The sequence below is a fragment of the Phalacrocorax carbo genome, chromosome 6, assembly GCF_963921805.1.
Source record: "Phalacrocorax carbo chromosome 6, bPhaCar2.1, whole genome shotgun sequence".
NCBI lineage: Eukaryota > Metazoa > Chordata > Aves > Suliformes > Phalacrocoracidae > Phalacrocorax > Phalacrocorax carbo.
In genome coordinates this window covers 34,850,758-34,869,925 of record NC_087518.1, presented here as the reverse complement: position 1 = coordinate 34,869,925, position 19,168 = coordinate 34,850,758, and the positions used below count along the sequence as shown (strand labels likewise).

General features: G+C 40.5%; 1 protein-coding gene across 3 annotated transcripts in view; it reads right to left on the bottom strand.

Moving 5' to 3' along the window:
- Nucleotides 1-18,761, bottom strand: part of SUCO (SUN domain containing ossification factor) — a 43,630-nt gene extending 24,869 nt beyond the window's left edge. For all 3 annotated transcript variants that reach the window (XM_064454647.1, XM_064454648.1, XM_064454649.1), the window contains exons 1-4: nt 18,489-18,761; nt 5,292-5,400; nt 2,897-2,998; nt 1,465-1,610 (exon numbers count right to left, since the gene is read on the bottom strand). In XM_064454647.1, coding sequence (XP_064310717.1) covers nt 1,465-1,610; nt 2,897-2,998; nt 5,292-5,400; nt 18,489-18,553 — 422 coding nt within the window. In that variant the 5' untranslated portion in view covers nt 18,554-18,761. The remainder of the gene's footprint in view (nt 1-1,464; nt 1,611-2,896; nt 2,999-5,291; nt 5,401-18,488) is intronic.
- Nucleotides 18,762-19,168: the final 407 nt, after the last annotated feature.

The following is a 19,168-nucleotide window of genomic DNA, read 5'->3' as shown; positions in this document are numbered from 1 at the left end:
TAAAGATCTTGTTTAACTCTGGCTTTGGACTACAGCTCTTTTGGATATTAGAGTTAATATGCACAAAAAGAGACTACCTACTACTATTCAAAGCTGAACTGAAGTTTGAAATAATGTATCAATATGCATCTCTCCTATACTCATTCTATCCTTTCTTCCTGTAAATGGTACTAGTGTCAGAACACTACTGCCAAGCATTAACTATTACATCAGGTGCTCCAAAAGAGCATAGTTGTTTCATAGTTGGAGTCTTCAGAGTTCACTCTAGTACTCCCCAACTATGACATCAAGACTATTTTCAACAATGACAAGATATCAAGCTGAACATTCAAAAAAAATCACCCTGGATCTCTGTCTCAGACCTGACAACAGTAGGACATTATACAACCAAATCAGTACAGTAGTCAGAGCTATAAAAACACACTGAAATTACAATCCAGTTTTTCTATAAAAACTGCAAATTTGGGAAGTTTGATTTTCAGAGAGTTGCAATTAAAAGACAATTATGAAGCACTAAAAGGTGCTTAAGCATTAGCCCTAGCAGACTAGACAAGATCAGTCGGCAGACCAGGTTTCCAGACCTTTTCTATGGCAAAGAAACTAAATTTGGTAAACCAGAAAAACTGGACTCCTAAAAAACCCCAACACACCAAGGAAAAAAGAGAAGCTTACTTTATTTTCAATGTGTTTAATTTTTATCTACCAAAATATTAGATCTTTATCAGCAGACAATCAGAAGAATATATTCCCTTTAGTAACATTATAAAGCCCAGGGGAATTTTGCAAAAGTACCTAGAAGTGTGTATATATATAGATTTCAGTAATACAGTTCGTATTTGGTAGCACAGCATTCCATGAAAGAGGAAAACAAGATTAAGCACATCAAGTCTTGAAGACTGCCTGCAGCAGAGGTAGCTCTGCAATACACTACTAAGTACCAGAATACAGACTGTCTTGGTTGTGCTTATACTAAAATTTGCTATTTCATCAAAAGTCTCTTAATATCAGAACTTATTTAAAAGTTGCAAGTCCTGGAGTAAAGTTCTGCAAAGTTCACCCTTTAATGAACGCAGAGGCCATCACTGAAGCAGCCTTGATGCTTGTTATCATAGACGTAAAAGCACATTTGCGAAGGGCAGAAATCCTAATGGTAAAGACCTGCAGGCTTTTATAGTACAGATTATCTAGCTCATAAAAGATAATGGATTTTTTCTGTCAAAGTAGCAGCTTAAAAACTGATAATGGCAATACTGTGACACTTCAGGCAAATACACCAACTCTCAACCCGTGCACCAAGTAAACGATGGCGTATTTCATTAACATTGACACCATAAACCAAATCACAGCAAAGGAATCGTGTGGCAGTCTAGCTTATCCCTACTAAACCTGAAGTGGTAACTCTTAACGACATCAGAGTAAGTGACATTCTGTCAAAGACCAAAACAATACAATAAAAAAGCTTACTCAAGCTGCGAGACTGGAGGTATATCTGAGGTAGGTGAACTGGAAATGTTTTCAGTGCTTGCGACTATGCTAGATGAAGCTTCATTTAAATCTACTGAAGGTAGAGTCTCAACTGCAGGCTGGCTGGCTTCACTTATTTCTGTAGCCTGAAAACATTAGAGATGAACATACATTTTTCAAAACTTGAATAGGAAAAGCATTAATACAATAACATCTAGTATGGAGTTTTAACAGTTCACTAGTTTAGATTTCTGTCATCAATGAACCTGAAAACTAGACAGCAAGACAGTTAAGAAATAAGTTTTCTGTTTTCATAAACCTAGGTGGCATTCAGGGCTACTTTGGGATAGTTGCAGCACTCTTCCAGAGTCTGTAATAGTGTAAAAATATTAAATTGGAGAAGGCACATGCAACAGCTTCCTCAACTATGCATCTCTTTATAGAGACAGCCACAAGAAAACAAGCTTGAATATTTCAACAACTGAAGTAAATGGTTCTATCTGCATGCTCCATTACAATAAAAGTTACGTTTACTATTTTCACCCTAAGCTTAATTTTGGGGAAGGCTTTCCATTTCATCACTGCAATGGAGGTCCGAAACAGTTTAGAAGCGTAGTTCACATTGTAACTGAACAAAGAGATAAATCGCTTATCACTTCTGAGAGTCTAGTAGGCTTGAGTCTTTTTTTCTAGTTCTTTAGTTTTCATAAGATGTTGCACAGCATAATCAAAATTAAGCTTTCTGAATCTGGAAGAGTACATAACCACTGATTGCAGCAATACTATTAAACCATCCTAAACACTATTAATACTATTAAATACTGTTAAACAAGAGCCTCTTGTCAATAGCTGAGTTACTCCAAGTCATCTAACTGAACATGAAGAGGTCTGAAATGTTTTACTATGGAATTAGATATCTAAATCATGCTATATTCAGAAGTACGTCCTACATATGTTGTCTTTGCAACATTTAACATAAAGCACTGACTTAATGTTATCAATAGCACATACAATCCTTTTTGCATTTTAACAAAGGAAATGAAACCAACAGAAGCCAGAAAAGATCAAAGCGAAAATGGACTGCTATAATCACCAAGTCTGATCTATATAAAAAAACCTAAGCAAGAAGGTTTTTTTATGATTTATAAAGAGACATCCATACCTACCACATCAAATTTTCATTTATCTTGGAAAGATTTATTTACTCAGTACCCACAAATATTAAATTACTCTCATTATTACTTATGCACATGGGAAATGCAACATCTGTTAGCTCACACATTTTCTCCTTCACTGGAAACAGCAACACCATGTGCTAGTGAAACGCAATGGATGGTTACTCTGAGCTTTAGATAATCAAAATGAAAAAACTCTGAAGTCCAAGAAACATTTGAGAAGTGTATGGAGACAAGGAATGAAATAAAAGTCTTGCCTGGTGAGATTTCGTAAAGTCATCAGGTAGATCTTCTGTAGAGTAACTCTGTGTACTTGAGTCTGCATGCTCAGACTCCAGTCTGGGACCAGCCTCTTCCCCCTAGTATATTAAAGGTAAAACAACAGTAAGTATGCAGTAACACAGGCCTTTTATTCTATTAAGAGGACTTACCTTTGGTGCAGACTAAATACTACTACCTTTACAATCCCCAAAATATCAACGAGAAGTTAAGCTACATGAATCTTCAAAGCCATTGCCCACAGATGTTTAAAATCTCACCTGTACAAAGACTACAGCAAGTTAAAACAATTAAATCCGTTAAAATCTTCACAGGAAAGACCATTTTAGCATTGTCTTAAATCATTCCATTTGTGTGCTAAGGGAAGTTAATAATTCTGCTACAACTTCCCTATTAACAAATCTTCCCTATTTCCGTGCTGCCCAAAATAAGAGGTAAAAAAAAGATCCTGAGATGACTTGCAAGAGACAACTGTTAAGAAAATAACACTTAGAACATTTCAGTTATAGCAGTCTTATCAGCAGAACTACAAAAATTTCACAAGTCTGCTGTAACCTTTTAAAGCAACTTTCTTTTTTACAAGTGAAGATCTACAATCAAGTGCAGTGAATTCAAAGTAAAAAATTATATACACTTGAGGAAAATAAGTTTTAAAACCAGACTGTAGAACTAACCAGAATTTACTTGTCCCTCAAACATTTTTTTTCAGTTGTGGCTACAATGTATGCAAGTTATTTTTGAGCAATACTTTAAAATACAGCAAGAAATCTTGTAGGAATATACACACCCCTCATTTTATAAAGGCCATCTAAAAATCCAGTGGTCAAGTACAGCAGGTGGTAGTGTTCAGAGCCAAAATGGGCTGCTGTGCTATACAAGATTACATGTTCACATTAATTTAAGAGAGTTAAGGCATACACTGGCAGAGCAGGAAGCAAAAATTTGAGCAGGCAAATCTTAAAGACAAGAGCCAAGCAACGTTTTTCCCACAACATTATTAGCTCACTTGCCAGTCCCTCAGATTAAATAGCATTGATGCCTCAAAGCGACAACTGATCAAGGGCTGCAAGACTGCTCTTTCTGAGGACATCACCAGCAGCCTAGTTAGGAGTAAAAACCCATGCTGCAAGACTTCTCATACACCCAAGAGACTTTTCTTTAATGAGTAAAAAGTACAGCATACTTCACATCTTTCGTTTCAAGTTGTGGAATCTGCTGAACGATGCAGCCGTATTACTAGAATGAAGGGAAGAATGTTGCAAAGAAGTAGGAAAATGTACACCAGTGGCTTCTCAGTCTCAAAGCTTACTTGATCTTTCCAGTTTTGTTACATCAGCCATTAAACTTGAGCAGGACTTTTTTCAGGCAGACAGAAGAATCGGGCTGAATGCTATTTGGCCACACAAGATGGCAAAAAAAATACAGCTACCCTAAATGTTGAAACACTTAAGAAACTTACAATATTTGTAGTATTTTATTCTGGTCAGGCATCTCTCCACTTGAGTAAACTAGAATGCTCAACACACATTTTCCAGGTTTAATGCGGCATATAAAAGGTTTCTTGGAATGAGGACCATGATTAGCACTACTAATTATTGACGGATGCAATAGGAAGACCAATAACATCAATACTACCTATGCTTATCATAGGACTGATTCTTTACCTGTGTAAATAAATGAAATTATGATTTTCTGATATGACTCAACTGCTTGGGAACTCACTATGAAACCGCAATATGCTGAAACCTGTAAGGAGTTAATCAGAGTGGGATGATTACACTCAATTTAACCTGAAGTGCTGAGTAATGTAAGTACGAAAGGGACAGAATCTTGTTTATTCGCATTTCACATACGTATTTTAGCTTTGTTAATATTTATCAAACAGAAGGAAAACAATCTGGTAAATGCTGTCTTAATAGAACAAATAATTTTAAATCTTCTATTTAGGATAGCAATCATTTGTGCACTGGGTTTTTAACACAACTTGGATGCAACTGGCATATTGTAGCCTAGACCTTCCACCAGGCCACCACCTCTTATCATGGTCTCTACACAGCCACATACTATCCCTGACTACCACTTCTTCTAACATCTGGCATCCAAATAAAAAAACCTAAGCCACCATTACTAGCTTTACTATTTGTGTCCTGTGTCCCCCTCCTCCACAAACTGTCTAGCTTTATTGTCACATAACAGCAAGCCTGAAGTAAAAGAAAACAAAAACTTGGGAAGTTAACTTCATGGTTCATGGAACAACTGAGTACATTAAACATTCTGGCCAAGAAGACTCTACAAATCAAAGTGCACAAATCAATTTTTTATTTAATATTAAGTCAGACTGAGAGGCTAATTGACATGATTCATTCACCATACCTTTTCCTGGACATTTTCATCATCATTTGCCAGGGCACAAGCATCACCTGAAGCATACTGCACTGCTGATGAAAGACTGTCTTTACAAAAGACATGCCAAGTAGGAAGCCTATTAAAAAAAAAGAGCAAAGTCTTGATTTAAAATGAATAATTAGATGTTTAAATTCCCTCAGCAATGTCTCCCTCAACCTTTTTTCAGTTGCTCCCATGAGGTGCCTAAAACATAAAATACACACACACACGTACAGTTCATAGATACTAATTAAAACTATCGGAAGACTTAATTTTAATAAATTATAACAGAAAACACACTATAAATTTACTACTTACACAGACAAAAGTATCAGCAAAACAGTTATTGGGGTGATACCATGAAACAAATTAGTTAGGTTATAGCAAGTTAGAAGGAATTTGAATCAACTATATCCTTCATCATATAGGAATGCGATATCTTTAGCAATGATTATTACCATGCTAAAACTAAAGCCACAGATTAAAAAAATAAAGCTCTTTATTTTCCAGTACAGATCATACCCGAGAAAATTCTGTATGGTCAACACCGTCAAGCACATTCAAGAGAATTAGAGACAATAAGTATATTAAACAAAAGGCCCATGCAAAAACCAATGAATAGGTAGAGACAAATGGCAAACCAGGTGCTGGCTTTAGCTACAACCTCCATACAGATTTATTTTGTACTTTCAGCTCTAAACAATTTTGCTTCTCAGTAGAAATATTTCCACAAAAAACCAGCCAACTTTTATAAACACTTGAATCAGAACAATATTTTTTGTTGCTTATAGTGCATGGTCTATTCACATCCTAGATAACACCTGTACAGCAAACCATTAGGCTTGGAGGCCCAAAGGCCAGCAAAGGTCTTCATGCAGAGTTCAAATGAGGCCAGCAAAACACTGTGCAAATTGAGATTTTAGTGGAGTTTTCAACTATACTTGAACAGAGTCACCTGCTGGTTTAAAGCCAGACACTTTTCCAAGAAATACTGTTTACATGATAGCCAAGTGATCAGTATGTGAATCTACACAAACATCACTCTGCATTCTGAAAAAGGGCCTCCTGTTCTTAAGAGGAGACAGGTCTACATCAGATCTTTAAGCTTACAAGAAATCTGGATCTACCACCTTACATACGTATTGAAAACTGAAACATAGCAGTCATAATAGTAAGAATATTAGTAGGTCAGGATCCCCTTACACAACTGGGATCATCCTAGTGTTTAGCATTTGTATTACCACCTGTCTTAAAAACTTGAAGATCACCTTTATTGGAAAGTATATGCAGTGTAGGTTCCTCCACCGAGGAGGAACCCATGCCACAGTAGACCCCAGTCAAGTACTAAATTATTATATACATACATATATATGCACACACAGGGAGCACTACTTCTCCAGGTTGCAGGCAATCACAAAATCGGGCTTTTGTTGTTGAGCTACAAACCTATTGCTCCTCTTTCACCTGCATCAGCAGGGACTGTTAGCAAGGTACTAGCCACTCTAAATCCAAGTGTCTTACCACCAGAAGAAGAGAAAACAGGAGACAAGGAAACTGTGGGATCTGTGCAATTAAGGTGTCCCAGATCTGTCTCAACTCCACTGCACCTCAGTAATTCCTCTTGAGGTAACAGGTTTCCTCTGAACTAAATGGAAGCCCTCAAGTCAAGCATAAGCAGCTGCAGTTACTGGAAACTGAAGCAGGGACAATGTCTCACATCTCAGTTAAGTTGAAAATGACGTGTATGCATTATCGTTTATCTTAAATTCCCATCCTGTCATGTAGTTACTTGTTTGGTTTAAGCTCTCCATCAAACCTGTCTTATCCTAAGCACATGACATATTTAAGAGACTGAATGAAATGTTACCAGACTTTTACAGCCTTACTTCCTAGCTCTCACTTGGAAAAATTAGTTATGCAAATAGTTCAGGTAATTTATTTTTCTGAAAAGTCATTTCACTCATTGCATGGAGAAATTTTCTCATGCTCTTCATTCCAGTCCCTTTGGTCTCTCCTTCCAGCTATGACAACTCCCTGGTTCTTCATAAAAATACAAGAGAAAGACGAAAATTTGTACAGAATGTACTGTAGCTCATTACACCCCTTTAATATACATGCACGCAAAAACATTATTTCCTATTCTGCCTACACTAACGGGGGGATCGTCACTGAGCTGTACAGAGCAACATTAAGTCCCTTAACGTAGAAAAGGAAAGATATAATTGGCTGTGAATCAGCATTTTAAAACACAAGGTATACTTTCACAACCACATTAATAACTACTTTAGCACTTGCAGTCACAAAAAGCACTTAGCACAAAAGGCATACATTTCTTGCCTTAATATACTGGTATTTTCAACGCAACAAGTCATGCTTTATCAGAGCATGAATGCAGCTTGTCAGCTCATAGATTTAAGCTATTCTGACATAATCTGTATGCAATATCCAATTTGCTTATTTTCAAAAACTCTTCTCAGTCTACTCTCCAATCCAAACATGATGCTTCAAGTCTCCCAAGAGCCCTCTAAGCAAGGGAGGGGACTGAATTCAGTTTATATATCTGTGCATGCATGTACCCACAGGAAAACCCAAGCCCTGCTGCAACAGAGGGTGCTGCCATCAAGCTTCAACAGAGTATTAAGAACACAAATCCACAAAATGCAAGGCCATGTCAGACCATCCATTCTGTGATAACTCAAATTAATCACCTTATCAGAACCACTGCTACTTTTTCTTCTGTCTTTCAGCATTCTGCATATTCATTCAACAGGCTGCTGTAGCCACAGGCTGATAAATTACACAGCCCATAATAAAAAATTAGCCAAATGGCATAGAGAAATGCTTAACAGAGGTGCTGTTTGCAGAAACACAACAGACATGAAAACCTAAGTATTCATTTACTGAGAATTCCCCTTGAGTTTAATAAACTTGCATAGTACGTCCAGTGGAAGTATAGCAGCTTCTGCATCCTTCCCCTTCTCATGACAAAAGAATAGTATTTTAGTGCGGACTTGGAAGCAAGCAGATCTAATGCCCAAATAGTACTGGAGATTAGTCACTATATATACTGTCTCAGGTACAAGGTACATCTTCAAATGACATAACAGGGTAGAAATACTTCAAGAGATCAGTCCAAAGACATAACCAACAGTTAGTGACTTAGACAAATACAAAAGTTTTCAATAGTTCATTTTTGCTAAGTATGACTCAAAACAGCAGCTGCTATTAAATCACAAAGAACAAAAACTTAAGTATGAGTCTTAGTATCATCATGAATGTAGTTTAAAAGCTATTTTCTCTAATACACCATGAATTTTTCAGCTTGACATGCACAAACCCAAAAGCAAAAGCTGCAAGCCCAGACACAGAAAGGGTGGGGGGAGGGCAGACACATGCTGAAGCAGAAAGTCTGCTCACCCCATCTGAATGGTAAAGCACCCTTTCTAATATTTGAACTGGCTATGATCTACAGATGGCTGTTAGGCTTTTGAAAAGGAATGCAATGAAATTCAAAAGTGCAGGTGGTTTTGAAATCACAGTGTAGGTTTCACATGAAAGAGCATCCAGTTCTAATTTGGCTCAAACTCTTCAAGTAATTGTGAAGGAGGCTGCAGAAGTCTATCAGAGATAGTGCAGCTATTGATAACTGTTTTAACAAGCATAAAAATCAAGCAGAATGTATAAAACTGGTAAGAAAAAATCAATCATACAAGTTACAGCTAACCAAAGAAATCCAAATTAGAAAAATCTGAAGGCAAGAGCAGTTTTTCCACAATTTGGTCTTCCTGAAGAACAGCCAAAGCTTTTCTTTCCAAAGGCTTCATACAAAAACCACTGACACTCACACAAGATTCAGTTCAAACACATCTGTTCTCTAAATGAATCAAGAGTTTTCTTAAATTGTCCCCAAACAAGACCTATTTCTGGACACTGGAGAGTGAAGCAGTTCAAAACAGTTTACAGTTGGACACCTGTGAGACAGGGTAATTTTAAGCAGAGGGAAAATAAAAGCAAGCTATCACCAGCGTACTGATTACCAATCCCTCCTCAAACGCTCAGTGAACAGCCTCTCTCCAGGACGATCTCTAACACTTCCCACAGCTCTCAGAGGGCTGTATTACCAACAGCTGCATATGTGCCGATGCCCAACAGCTAAAAGGGAGAATGAAGATGTCACCATCCCTGCTGTGTGACACTTCTCTACGGAAAATATTCATAGGATCAGTTCACAATAGGCCCGTGCAAGAGAAGGTGGGTGGGTTCTGGACCTAGGGGGCAGAGTGCCAGCAGAGCAGGCCTATCAATGTTGGGGGGAGAGGCATCTACTTGTTGTTTGAAGCTTACGTTCTTGATTACAGAATAATTTTTTATTATTAATTGGGTAAAAAAAAAAATGACAAGTTGTGAAAGGGTCAGGAAGGCAGGAGATTATCTTTTGCTTTGAACAAATCCTGCAGGTCTGTAATTGCTATCACTAGCCTAACTGTCAAAGAGAAAGAAGGCTCTATAAGAGCAGGGAGCTCCGCAGCCCCACAACCAGACTCAAGTCAGCAGTAATCTGCCTTCCAGCCACTGGTAATGCAGATAAAACAGCAAAAGGAGGGAACCCTCACCCTCTCCCCAGTAACTTAGTGGAAGCCACCCTTCTCTCAGAAGAGTTCAGCAAGAGGGACCGGCATTTAAAAGGACCCACAGAACATCTGAGAACTGTATCTCAGAAAATGAAGACCTGGCTTATAGGACAGCAACATTATTTCAACCAGTCAGAGGAAGAAAGCCATGAGCAATGCACTGACCACTTCAGTCCCCAGACACAACACTCATTTCTGCAAGTGAAGTAGCAATGAAGAGCCATTAATTTAATTTATCAACACTTATCTTCCTTAATGCTGATTAAAAACCACACACCCCCCATCCATTTAAAAAGCCATTTATTACTACAGAAGAGCAGCATCCATTACTAAGATAGTTTTAAAAGTTACAATGGCTCTTTAAGGGAGAGAAAAGCTGAAGACTAAGATCTACAGATCTAGACTAAGCAAGGAAGCTGCCAGCAAGGCACTAATATCATCTCATTTCCTACTACTACCCACTAACTTGATTCGTGTGCTAAAAAACCCAAAACAACTGAAATTGGAGCTTTTTGGCAAATTCTTTAACAAGACATTGTATTCTGCAATTAATTTAGGTTTCCAACATCTTACTCGCTCTTTGCAAAGAATGTGCTCTCCAAACCATCTCCTAAGTGGAACGCGACACAAAAAAAAGGCAGTTGCTTCACTTATTCAGAGGAGACCAACACAAAGATACTTCTGACAGTACTGAATTTCAGAGCTTCAGAAAATGAGATTCCAACCACCAGTTTAAAATACAGCTTTCAGCATTTTAAATGCACTAGCATGCAAAGGGTGCAAACCAATGTGACAGTTACACCATATATTTTCCCAGATTTAATTTGTTTACTGCCTGAAGGGGTAGCCCTGCATCCCACCTTCAACCACACATTTCTCTGCATCCCCAATCTGATCTTCAGATCATGAACACATGCCAGTAACTTCTGAGGGGGGGAAAGGTGGTTAGCTTTGAGCTACTGTATACTCAGAGATAAAAATCCAAGTAGAGGGAGAACACACCATTTATCCATGACTGTCCACTGCTGTCCCAAGTAAAACAGACATCAAGGCTGAGGACTAACAGTGGAAAACCTCTTCATTCCTTTCTTACAGTGCTACCAATATTTCGCTCATCCTTTCCTAGAAAAGGCTGCTGAGATAACAGCCACCTTCACAGCACTATAATGATATAGTGTTTTGATACAGTGCACATAACAGACAACAGCCTATATTAGATGCATACTGCAAAGTGACACTGAAACACATACCTCTTACTCCTGTCTTCAAAGGAGTACCTATCCAGGCACCCTATTTCAGGCACTTAAAGCAGGACAGAAGTCACAAACCCTAGCCTTCAAAAGGTGTCCATTTGGAAGTGCTCAAAGGAACAGGCATGTCCTAGTGATTCTTGGTAACAGACTTCTGTAATCCTGCACTGAAGTCTGTATCTTAAGAGTATCTCCCTACACTGCACACTCTAGTTACTATCTTTAATGCTAGAGCTTGGGGAAAAGAACACATTCTGTAAAAATACAATAAAATCTGATACTGACCACAGACTACAGGAAAATAGTGGAATAGCCATGAACTGTGATTAAACTTTAAGGCCTTTAGAGTCTGTCGTAATGTCTAACTTAATGTCTTTGAAGGTTTCCCTCATTGCTTAAATTCATAAGCGTGCCTACACAGGTGTGATACTGCAGCACTACTACAGGTAGGCTCAGAGTCATCATCAGCTGCTTTGCACCAACTCCCCATGCTTAAAATTCATGGTTAATGCAACACAGCTTAACACAGTGCCAAAGAGTGGAGTTTTAACATAAATTTAGCAACATGAATTTTGCCCAAGATCACTGTAAAGCTGCTATCACCTAACTCCCAGACATTTTATAACGTATTTTTAATAGACTCTTTACCTTTAAAGGACTTCAACAGTATCTTGATCACCATTCCAAAATTCACCCAAGCCAAGAAGGTTCCTTTGAGCACCTAAGCTAATTTTGAACTGTTGGAGCCTTCTACTGTTATACCAATCCAGTTTAAGTCATTTATACCAATACTATCACTCACACAAGCAAAAGTTCTTCGCACTAGCTTTGGGATCAGTCTGTCTGTTATACCAGCTCAGTATTTTTACCAAGAATTACAAGAAAGTTTTAATACCTGTAGTTCTACATTACCCTGCTCTCATCCAAAAGTTTTCATCCTCAGAAATAACACCCTGTTCAGGCAGAGGGCTGTCAGCACCTCCAAGCATTAAAAAGACATTGTACATCCTCCCCTTGAAAGAAGTACAGACTTCACCAAAAGCTGGATTAGTAATGAAAACTAAAGAGAAGAAAAGCAAAAAGGCAAAAAAGTATTCTATAAACTACTCACAGCAATAAGAACATTAAAATTAAAAAGAACTAATAACAGGTTAGAGAAAGACATTTCAGAAAGTTCAAGTTAAGTGCTGAAGTAAGGCACACCCCATTGCAACAGGCAGGGTCTTACACCTCAACACAGCAACCTCCTGAAGGGGTACATGCCACTTTAGTACACCACTTGCATAACAAACAAGCAAATTTGAAGTTTCTAGGCCAAATCTTTTAGAAGATGCTGCATGAAAGCACTTCACTGATTTTCAAATAATTTTAGAAAGTGAATATTCAATAATTGAATGAGCCAAGCATTTGTTTTGCATAAGACACCACAGCCCCTTCTTGAATACAGCACCTTCAACTTGAGCAGGCTATAAGCTAGGTATATTCATATTTGATTTTTAAGAGACCAAGAGTTACAAAGCAACTTTTGTCCCAACCTTAACTACAGAGTAAAGACACCTCCAAAAAAGATACTCTGCATCTACAAACATACTCTTCATTCTGAAGCCCAATGCCTGGAACAAAATTTCATCTAATAAACAGTGCCCAGATCACTTAATTTCTTCCAGCCATAAAATGCACACACAGAGCACTTATTTTAGCATCAGCCTTCCAAAGAGATTTAAGTAACTACACAAGAGGAGAATCACCGGGTAAAATTCTGAGCCTCAGTACAAGAGAGTTACACTAGCAGTTCTATCTGGATCATTAGGGCAGTCACCTGTGAACAGTACACTCTGCTGGGGATTTCTATGGTAAGAGGTGTGTTATGCTGGAACACAAGCCTCTCCCCAACTTTACCACTCAAAACCCTTCTGTTATTAACAGGTGCAAGCTCAAGGTTTAAGCCAAGAGTCAGGGCCAATAACTGCTCAGTTAGCAAAACCTCTACTGCTGTGATCTCTAATCTGGCTTGCATAGCTTTCGCCTGTGCAGGACAGGAGCAGCAAAACAAACACTAGTGAAGTTATCACACCGCCAATACAGCACTGGTTTTTCAGAGCTCTTGCATTACAGAAGCTCTAACCAAGCACTCCTTCAAAAACATAGAAGACTGCAATGCAAGCCTAGATATACTTCTCATTAAAATTCATGTAAGTCTTTGCATTTAATGTTTAGGGAAGAAAACAAAGCAATATCAACATCTACCCCCTTCCAATGTACTTGCACCCAGGCATTACTCCTGGCTGCACCACTGACCCAATCTGACCTTTACAGTTTTCAAGGCACACTCTCATGGATTTCAGAGTCAGAGCTACTAGGTGTGGGGTTTTCCATCAGAAACAGCACATTTGGCTGCCCAGTCACTTTGATACAAGCCTTACTTTACTGATGCAGCATACTCACAATGTAACAACTAAAGAATCCTGACATGCACATGCACTTAATCTCCCTCTTCCTTCTACTCATAGTTGTAAAACCCAGGCTGATAAGAGTTCATAAAAGCCAAGTAGATCAGAATATGCAAAGCACTTTCTGGGATAGAATGAATCCCAGAATGAATCACAGAAAGATAAATTAGTGTATGCATGATTTCTTTCAACTCATAGCTAACATTTTGAAACTGCAGCTTATAGCAGGCAAAAGGTGATGTCAGAACAATTTATACAGGTTACTGTTCAAAAAACTGTCACCACTAGTCTCAATTAAGCTCGTACTAATATCTCTATAAGCTTTTGAATCTACTCCACTTACTCAGCTCTGTATATTGTGAAACTATGAAGCATTACATGTTTTTTAAAACTATTTTTTACATTATGATCATCCACACAAAGGGATTAAACGAAGTATAAAAAAATCTTTGTAAATTCAGGACAACATTTGTCATTTGTTGTGTAAAGTCAAAGCTCAAGTCTCCACAGATGCCTATTATTTTTCAAGCACTACATTCCTAAGCCTTACTTCTACCAGAAGTTTTTCTCTAAAACAATGCAGCTATCCCACTCTTTTGAACCACTTGTGTATTGGGTTTGCATGGCAAGGTTTTGGTAGCAGGGGGTTACAAGGGTGGCTTCTGTGAGAAGCTGCTAGAAGCTTCCCCTATGTCCAACCCAGCCAGTGCCAGCCGGCTCCAAGACAGACCCACCACTGGCCAAGGCTGAGGCCATCAGCAAGGGTGGTAGTACCTCTGGAATACCGTAGATAAGAAGCGGGGAAAAAGTCCAGCCAGAGAGAAGAGGGAACATACGCAAGAGGAACAACTCTGCAGATATCAAGGCAGTAAAGGAGAGAGAGGAGATACTCCAGGCACCGGAGCAGAAATTCCCCTGCAGCCCATGATGAAGAGCGTGGTGAGGCAGGCTGTACCCTGCAGCCCATGGAGGTTAATGGTGGAGCAGGTATCCACCTGCAGCCTGTGGAGAACCCCACATCAGAACAGGTGGATACCTGAAGGAGGCTGTGAGCCTGTAGGAAACCCACACTGCAGCAGGCTCCTGGCAGGACCTGCAGCCCCATGGAGAGAGGAGCCCACACTGGAGCAGGTTTGTTGGCAGGACTTGTGACCCCCACAGGGTACCCATACTGGAGCAGTCTGTTCCTGCAGGACCACACCGCATGGAAGGAACCAATGCTGGAGCAGCTCGTGAAGAACTGCAGCCCAAGGGAAGGACTCATGTTGGAGAAGTTCATGGAGGACTGTCTCCTGTGAGAGGGACCCCACGCTGGAGGAGGGCAAGAGTGCGAGGAGTCCTCCCCCTGAGGAGGAAGGAGCTGCAGAGACAGCATGTGATAAACTGACCCCAACCCCCATACCCATGCACCACTGTGGGGGAAGAGGTAGAAAAAATCTGGAGTGAAGTTAAGCCTGGGAAGAGGGGAGGGGTGGATGGTGTTTTAAGATTTGGTTTTTTTCTTTGTTACCCACTCTGATTTGATTGGTAATAAATTAAGCTAATTTCCCCAAGTTGACTCTGTTTTGCCCATGGCAGTAATTGCTGAGTGATCCCTCCCTGCCCTTCTCTGGACCCACAAGTCTTTTGTTATATTTTCCCTCCCCTGATCAGCTGAGGAGGGGGGTGACAGAGCAGCTTTGATGGGCACCTGGCATCCAGCCAGGGCCAACCCACCACAACTTGGAACAACCTTGCTGGCTCAGGTTTGTCAGCAAGCTGTGTTTGTTCCATGCAGTTTCAGAAACCCTCAAGTACCAATAACCCTCTGATCCTGCACTCCCAAAGAGCACCACATTGCCTTTATTGAAAAGGCACCAGCTAACAAATCCCTAAACTCAAGCTTGTGGTGTTTTTGTACATTTCCTAATATACAGTCACATTTTTAACTTACAGGATGAGATGTTTTAAAATAGTTTCCAGTTAAGCCAATTTTTTTTTATTCACCTGATTTTTACCACTTGATATTTCTCCACTGGACCAACTTCTTTAGGCAAGCTTTAAAATGCATTACAGTAGATAAAAAAAACTATTTTAAGCTCAGTTTCATCAAAGAAAGAAGCAACTGCCTATCCAGAAATAAAACAAAGTCCAGGTTTTTTTAAAAAAAGCTACAGAGTCCAAGTAGCCCCGAGAGTATTCTTTTAGCAATTCTGTTGTCTTGTTTTTTCCCCTGCTTTTGTTTTTAATTTGATCATCTGTTGACCACTACTTCCATCTATAAGAAAAGAGCTTTTCCTTTGAAGATTACATTTCAAGACAACTAAACTAAAAAAGCTCACATTTAATCACACACGCCAACATTAAATAGTAAATGGAAGGTTTTGTGTTATAAAAGTTTCTTAGCTGCTTATGTGAAAAAAAGTTGATGATTTTCCTTTCAGGAGAAAGTTAAATACATCACAACTTATCATGTCACGTAGTCCAGCAACAAGGCAAGAATTATTAGACTTCAAGACTTTTCAATTACAAATCTGACACAGCTACTGAAATTAAGGCAAGCTGCGATGCCATCCTGCAGAGACTTTAAATTCTCTAATGGGAATTTATGTTTGGACAACAGGGACCAGGGGACTAGAGTCATACCCCTCCCAACATATAAATTAAACTACTGTCTCTTTAATCAAAAGCAGCCAGAGTGAGCAAAGTGAGCACACAGCCTGAATTTTTTTTTTTCTTTTTTTTAAATAGCAAAAGGTTTGGGATACTCCAGTGCAAGCTCTGAGATCAGTTAAGGCACTGCTAGAAAGGGTAAGAAAAAACTCGGCTCAATTTTTCTGCTAAACACATCCAAGATGGACACAGAAATTGTCTGAGCTTTACAGAAGAAGTATATTATTTCAACTAGTTGAACATGATATTCCTTTTTCAATATGGTTGAGGTGCCTGAACTTTTTCTAAAGCCAAACAGTTTCATTAAAACAGCAGACTAAGAACACAACAATTACTCTATGTATCATCAAGCTGAGAACACCTTCATTAACAAACTACCAGGAAGGAGGCAGAAACAGGCTATCAGCTTTCAAGACACAGTAAGAAAACAAAAACTGTCTTCCTAACAAGTAGAGCCTTCTGTGAGAAAAAAACTTCACTGTCCAACAAGTAAAAGGAAAGCTGTCTGGATACAGCTGCATCAGGTTTACAGCTCAGTTAACCTACACGGCTAGGAGCTTTTTCCTTTTAAAATTTTGCTAAATGTAAACAGGACAACAGTTTTCAAGCACTACTTAGACTCACTGGTTTTGTCTCCTAAAAATAAAAATGTGATGACACAAACCAAAGTTGCTCCAGGACTGTCCAAACCCAGTAGTGCAAGGGTCAGCACCACATTTGCAATGGATTCCATACCAAGAGATGCCTGGGCTCCCCTTCCCTTATCCAGCTAGCATCAACTGTGAGACAACTCAGGACTTCACTACTATTTCACTTTTTTCTTAAAATAGACTACTTCAACAATTTACAGGAAACATTCAAATAATACACAAGCTACCCAGTTATCTCTAACAACTGCTACTGCTGTTCAGTTTTCAGTATTTGCAGTTTGCTGTTGAAACTGGCTAGCATTTCTCCAACAGTGAGTCGCAAAGTTCAAAGGAGGCCGAAGTTTAAGCAGCTTAGAACTTACCATACAGAAATATATTCTCCTAATATTTGTGTTCCAATAAATGTCACATTAAGGAAGTTTGAAAACAAAGTAAACAGTAGATGCTGGAACAAGATACAGCTATGGTAATCATTATAAAAAAATACTCTCAAAGACATTACCAATGCAAAAATAAAAGGGATTTTGACATCTAATTTTGCTTTAATTTAACAACTCCAGCCAGCCACAGAAAATCTGTTTCAAGAATCAGGCACGATGATCTTTCAGAGAACACAGCCAGCATTCAGCCTGAAATTCAAAAAGCAAGCAAGCCTTCCAGTTAAAAGCACAGAGTGGCAACAAAACACACATAGAAACACATACAGCCTAACTCTGAACTCCTGGTGCTTGAGGAATAACTCCACACCTGACACTGCTCACTTCCACAAACATAACAAATGATTGTTACTCACAGCAGCAGGAATCACAGAATGGTAGGGGTTGGAAGGGACCTCTGGAGATCACCTCATCCAACCCCCCTGCATGAGCAGGCACACCTAGAGCAGGGGGCACAGGACTGTGTCCAGGCAGGTTTTGAATGTCTCCAGGGAAGGAGACTACACAACCTCTCTGGGCAGCCTGTTCCACTGCTCTGTCACCTTCAAAGGAAAGAATTTTTTCCTCATGTGTAGGTGGAACTTCCTGTGTTCCAACTTGTGCCCATTGCACCCCTCATCCTATCGTTGGGCACCACTGAAAAGAGTCTGGCCCCATCCTCTTGACACCCACCCTTTAGATCTTTATAAGATTTGATAAGATTTCTCCCCCCCCCCCCCAAGTCTTCTGCAGGCTGAACAAACCCAAGCCTCCCAGCCTTTCCTCATAAGAGCGATGCTCCAGTTCCCTGATTATCTTGGTAGCTCTCCGCTGGTCTCTCTCCAGTAGTTCCCTGTCCTTCTTGAACTGGGGAGCCCAGAACTGGACGCAGTTAGTACTCCAGATGTGGCCCCACTAGAGTGGAGAAATTTCCCTCCCGAGGGGTGCTCCCTGCCTTTACCCTAATGCAACGCCGTGCACTGCCACCGCAATAACACATCATTATTTTTCCAAGGGAAGCATCTCCCTCGCCCCAATGGCGCCCTCGACCGCGGGAAGGCCCGGAGGAGCCGCCCCCACTCCACACACCCACCCCCGCGGTGGGGACAAGGGCTGGCGGCGCAGCCGGGACTCACCAGAGCACGGCGCAGAGGAAAAGGCAGGAGCCCAGGGCCAGGAGCCGGCGGGGCGGCTCCCTCATCGTCTCCCCCGTCTACCTGCAGCGGCCGGGGAGCGGCGGCGCATCCTCCCGGACAGAGGGACAGCGGGAGAGGCGCAGGGGGTGGAGGTGGGGGGGGTGGCGGCGGCTGCTGCTGCTGAGGGGAGCGACCGTTGGAGCGGCACGAGCGCAGCCGTTACCGCCCGCCCAACCGGACCCCTCAACCCCGCCTACCCCTTCACGCGCTGAGCTGGAAGGATACGCGTCACCCTCCCAGACACACCACCACACCCCCTCGCTCTGCCGCCACCAATAGCTTGCGCACTTATGGGTGGTCACGCCCCTCCAGCCCCAGCTGCCGGCGCAGATTGGCTTCTCGCCTCCAGTGCTGCGACGAATCAAGAGAGAAGCATTCTCTTTCCCCGCCCCTCCAAAGACCCCGCTGAGGTGTCTGTCTGAACCTAAGCCTTTAAAGAGAAATCACCGTAGTAATAAATGACGGCTGACAGCAAACGCCTGGGCCGCAGGGAGCGCGAGGAACGCCATCACCACCTGTGCGAGGGACACTTTAAGGAACAGCGCTCCGACATGACAGAATTTTTTTCAATTTTGTTTTTTTTTTATCAGGCTTCTCTGCAGGTTGCCCCACAGAGCCGA